The 5,118-nt window shown below is 38.2% G+C and overlaps 1 protein-coding gene across 1 annotated transcript; it reads left to right on the top strand.

The window, feature by feature from the left end:
* Window positions 1-2,218: 2,218 nt before the first annotated feature.
* LOC131619560 (uncharacterized) lies at window positions 2,219-2,737 on the top strand. Its single transcript, XM_058890647.1, has one exon. It carries the CDS (start codon window positions 2,219-2,221, stop codon window positions 2,735-2,737), a length of 519 nt encoding a protein of 172 aa, XP_058746630.1.
* Window positions 2,738-5,118: the final 2,381 nt, after the last annotated feature.

The raw sequence follows: 5,118 nt of genomic DNA, 5'->3' as shown, positions 1-5,118 counted from the left end.
CATAATCTAGTCAAGGTTATTATGAATGCTATCACTTCCGTTTTAAATGAGCATAAGGCGAAATGGGAATCAAATGAGTTACTTCAAATCTGTCAAAGGTCTTAGACCGGGAGACCCCATCTCTCCATCGACAAAGCTTGGGTCCGGCTAGGGTGGGCCATTGTCCAGGCTGTGGGCCTTTTTTTTTTTGAGTGGGAGTAAAAAAAAGAGTAAATATTAAGTTAAAAAAACAAATAAGGTAAAAAGAAATAGTAACTAAAACGTTCAGAAGAAAGAAAAAAAGAGACCGAGAGCTAGCGATCCACCGCCATCCGCCGACGACCAACAAGCCTTCTCCGATTTGGTAACCTTCCTTATCCAATCTCCATTAATGTTTTAGTTTTCTACTTTGCAAGATTCATGAAAAAAATTCTATTTGTAATGGATTTGGCTTTTGATTTGAGAGAAAGATTTATTTTTGTTTTGGGTTTCTTTCCAAATAGAAGAGAAGTTGTTGAGAAGAAGAGAAAAGTAAGATATGTTTTGGGTTTACTTTCAAATAGAAGAGAGGTTGTTGAGAGAAAGAGCAAAATAAGATATGTTTTGGGTTTCTTTTCAACTAAAAGAGAGGTTGTTGAGAAGAAGGGCAAAATAAAATACTAGTTGTTGAAAGAGAAGTTTCTTTTGTGTTGGATTTCTTTTCATGATAATTTAGACTTTTAATCAGATTTTTTACTTTTTTTATTTTAGTGATGTGATTCAATTCAATCATCTTATCTTATGTTTCCAAAATTGTTTATTTTCAATTTTGTTTGGCTTTCAAAAATTCAACCTTAGCTCAATATTTTATGAAGGAGTGAAAAACACTTAGAAGGGGGGGGGGGGGGTTTAAATAAGAGTTGTTTCTAAAAAGGAAGATAAATAATAATCACACAATTATTTTTATCCTGGTTCGTTGTTAATCAAACTACCTCCTGTCCACCCCTTACAGAGTAATTTATCTCAACTGAGGATTTAATCCACTAATCAACCTTGATTATAATGGTATTCCACTTAGACAACTTCTAAGTCTTCTAGAGTATACAGATCACAACTTGATCACTATAGGAATTCTCTTTTGCAAAAATAGTAAACAATATTACAAGAGTTTAATGTGCTTCTAAAATAAGCTATAATCACCTAGTGATTTTTCTCTCAAGATTAAGTTCTAACACTCACTAAGATATTACAAGATTTGTGAGGTTGAATATGAAGTTTCTTTGCTTTTTGTGTGATAGCATTGCGAACCATGCTTTACGTGAATAGTACACTGCTGCATTTAATGTTTCACTCTTTTGTCAACTACCTCGAGCCTTGTTTCAACTGCTCTTGCTGACTTTGCCTTTTGTAGCTTCTAACGTTCCTTTTGTCAGTCAGACAGATTTGACGTTGTAGTTTTTTCATCTTGTACTTGCTTCTGGACTCAGAGTATTAGAATGACGTTTGAATATCAGATTCTTCAACGTTGGTGCTGATGTAACTTTAGTCATCAGACTTTGGAAGTTCTTTGTAGCGTGATACCATCAGATCATTAGAGCCTTGTTTCTGATTTCCATCTTCTGATGCCTTCTAGATCATGTTCTGATTTCCTCAAGACCATCTTCTTATGTCTTCCAGACCATGTTCTGATGAAGCCATCCAGATCTTCTAGGTCTGAATGATGATTAGTGCATACTCTTTTAGACTTTTCCTAAAATGGAAAATATGAATAATTAGAGTACCACATTGTCTTATAAAAAATTCATATATAATGTTATCATCAAAACTAGAAATATTGATTAGAACATTTCATGTTCTAACAATTTAGTTTAACTGGTAGATAAGTATGAATTTTCCATCATAGACTTGAAGGATACAAGGAAATTACTCTATCTAGTTCAATTTCTTCTATTTTCGATTTATAAAACTATTTTATTTTAAAGAGACAATGTTTACTCTATCCAGTTCAGTTTCTTATATTTAATTTATTTTAAAAATACTCTATCTAGTTCAATTATTCTATCTAGTTCAATTTATAAAAAATAAAATTTATAAGGAGACAATGTTTACAATGAGTCCATAAATTGCTTCCATACAGATCTTGTTAAAAATCTCAAAAAATAATAGTGGGCAAAACAATGACTAACTCTATTACTTATTCATTTTTATAATTGCAACTTATTGAGTTTATTGTTATTGATTGTTTGAGTTGTTTTATCCAATGACAGAGATGAAGATATTTTTGGTTGATAGAGAAAGTATTGAGAATGTGAATGTTAAGCAACCGGAAGCCGAATTACAATCACTACCTAATAATGTTATTAATGAGTTTAATCCAAATAAGATTGTGCGTGATCTAGGTATTAGGAAACAAATTCATGAGTATGCTCCGGATATTCAAGACCATGTGAGGAGGGCATATATATTAAAGGGTCCAATGCAACCAGATTTGAAAAGCTTTCCTTGTACTCCATTTGGAAGTGCTAAAAGAGAATTTAGTAAATCATGGTATATGAATTATGCATGGTTAGAATACAGTGAGATCAAGGATGTAGCTTATTGTTTTTATCATTTTCTCTTTAAGAAACTCGGGAGGGCCGAGCACTTTGGTTTTAAAGTCTTCACTAAAAGTGGATATAAAGATTGGAAGCATGCATCTCAAGGATTGAAAGATCAAGTTGGTAGTCATAATAGTTTGCATAACTCATGTGTCAAGCACTATGATGATTATAGTAACTAAAGACAAAGTGTGGCTAGTAAGTTTGCTAGAGCAACCAAGGAATCAGAAGAATTATATAAGATTCGTATGACTTGTAGATTGTTCAAGATATCTCATTGCACAAGGCGTGGCTTTCCGTGGCCATGATGAATCCTCTATTTCTCTAAATAAGGGAAATTTTAGAGAGATGGTAGATTGGGTACTTAATATGGTTGATGGAGATGGACGTGTAGCATCTCAAGCAGCGGGTTTGATAGAAAAAATGGAGAGTATTAAATTTTCTTCTATTTTGAAGTTAATGTTAAAGTTGTTTGGTATCACAAACGAGCTTTCAAATGTCTTGTAAAGAAAAGATCTTAATATTGTGAATGCCATGGAATTAGTTGTTGTTGTCAAAATTCGGTTGGCCACAATGAGAGATAATGGTTGGGATAATTTAATTTCCGATGTACAGGAATTTTGTGTTGCTAAATGTATTTCGATGCCAAATATGGATGATGAAATACCGGTTCGGGGTCGGTCAGGGGCGGAAGGGAGGACTGTCACTAATCGTCATCATTACCGTGCATAGATTTTTTATGTAGCTATTGACAAAATATGTGTCGAGATGGATCACCGCTTTAGTGAAGGAAGTAACATTATCCTTGATTGCTTCTCATGTCTTAACCCTAAGAACTCTTTCTCCAAGTTTGATGTCGATAAGCTTGTCCGTCTTGGTGATATTTATCATGAACACTTTTCTGATGATGACTGTGGAACAATAAGGGATCAACTTGAAACTTATGTTCTTCAAATGAAAAGAAATGCTTCATTTTTTACTGTGAAGATGTTCAAAGTTTGGCTATGAAGATGGTTCAAACTGAGAAACATTTGGTATTTCCATTGGTTTACAAATTTAGGTTTTTTCTTTAGCCACCTCCCTACGGGGGTCACCCCCACCGAAAAACCCAAATTACTCCTACTTCGGAAATGAACTTCCGAAGCACTTTTTTTAAAAAAAAATTTCCACAATTCGGAAGTGCATCTCCGAAAACACCTCATGGGGGTGTTTTCGGAGATGAACTTCCGAAAACACCTTTTTTCAGATTTTGGGGGGTTTCGGAAATGAACTTCCGAATTATGCAGAAACTGGTTTTTTTTTTAATGTTTTTCTTAACAGTCTCTTATTTTTAATTAAAGGAAACTGGGAAATAAAATAAGTGACATATAAACAGAAAAAACTAATATGATAAAAAGTAATATATACAAGCCGATCCAAATCCAAATAAAAATAGTGTGCTAAAGATACAATCCGAAAACAAAAAATAAATAAACCCGACCACTACTGGGTGTGCCTAACCCTCTCACCCTAGGCCCTCCTCTGCCGCCTGTATGCCGCCGCACGGCCCGCATCAGTGACGATCATCTCCATCACGGCGACTGCCTCTGGACCTCCCTGATGAACGACACCTCGATCCAACGCGCCCCGCCCAAGCATCTCTATCCGCTGGCAGATCGGCAGGAGATCAATGGCATGGTCATCCTCGGCCTGCTGGTTCTCCAGGATCTCCTCGTGTGCTGGCCTAGGAGCGTCGGGAGCGTCGGGTGTCAGCAGAGGATGAGACACCCGGTAGAACCATGTGACGTACCCCTCCACACTGTGCCAGTCCTGGGTGACCCGCATGAGACGGTACTCCTCTGGTACCACATGATGCTCCCAATCGGCCCACATGGCAGTGAGCTGCACTCTGGTCACTGTGTCGGGAGCAGCCTCGAAGGGTGACCTGTGTATCATCTGCACGAATCCGAACTGCCGCATTCACCGCTCAGGGAGATACCGGACCATGACGGTAGTCCCGCATGCCAACCAGCTAGAATATAGAGATATGCCGTCAAAGGGGACAATCTGAGTGTAGTCGTTGAACGGCCTCCAGGTGATGTCGTCGTGCATCGTGCGGTCCAGGTACCCACGGTATGGTCCCACCGCATTGTTCCCCCTCTGGAGAACGTATCTGGCGGCCCTGGGCATGGCGTCAACGTACGCAGGATCGATGTGGAAACCGTGGATGCGGGAGAAGTAGGAGATGATCCAGCTCTGAAACATAAATAAATACGAAACATAAGTAAATACGAAACACAAATACGAAACATAAATAAATACGAAACAATTAAAATGAAATGTACCGTGAGTAGTGTGCAGGATCCAACCAACTGTCTCGTCCTCCAGTTGGAGGCCTTACTCAGCTTCTGGTAGAGGTATGCCAGAGTAGCTGCCCCCCAGTTCCACTGTTGAACGGTATCTAGGTCCATGAAGTAGCCGAGGTAGGTCACGTCGACGTACCTTGCACTCTTGTCCACAAAGCATGCAGCGCCTACCACATGCATGTACCGCCCGTTCGCGTCTAGCCGACGCAGTCTGGGTC

The sequence above is a fragment of the Vicia villosa genome, linkage group LG7, assembly GCF_029867415.1.
Source record: "Vicia villosa cultivar HV-30 ecotype Madison, WI linkage group LG7, Vvil1.0, whole genome shotgun sequence".
Taxonomy (NCBI): domain Eukaryota; kingdom Viridiplantae; phylum Streptophyta; class Magnoliopsida; order Fabales; family Fabaceae; genus Vicia; species Vicia villosa.
The sequence above is the reverse complement of the archived record's forward strand: the minus strand, read 5'-3'. Positions and strand labels throughout refer to the sequence as shown.

Bases quoted from the DNA above. Each gene is read 5' to 3' on its own strand.
- LOC131619560 (XM_058890647.1), top strand. From the start codon at position 2,219: ATGACAGAGATGAAGATATTTTTGGTTGATAGAGAAAGTATTGAGAAT.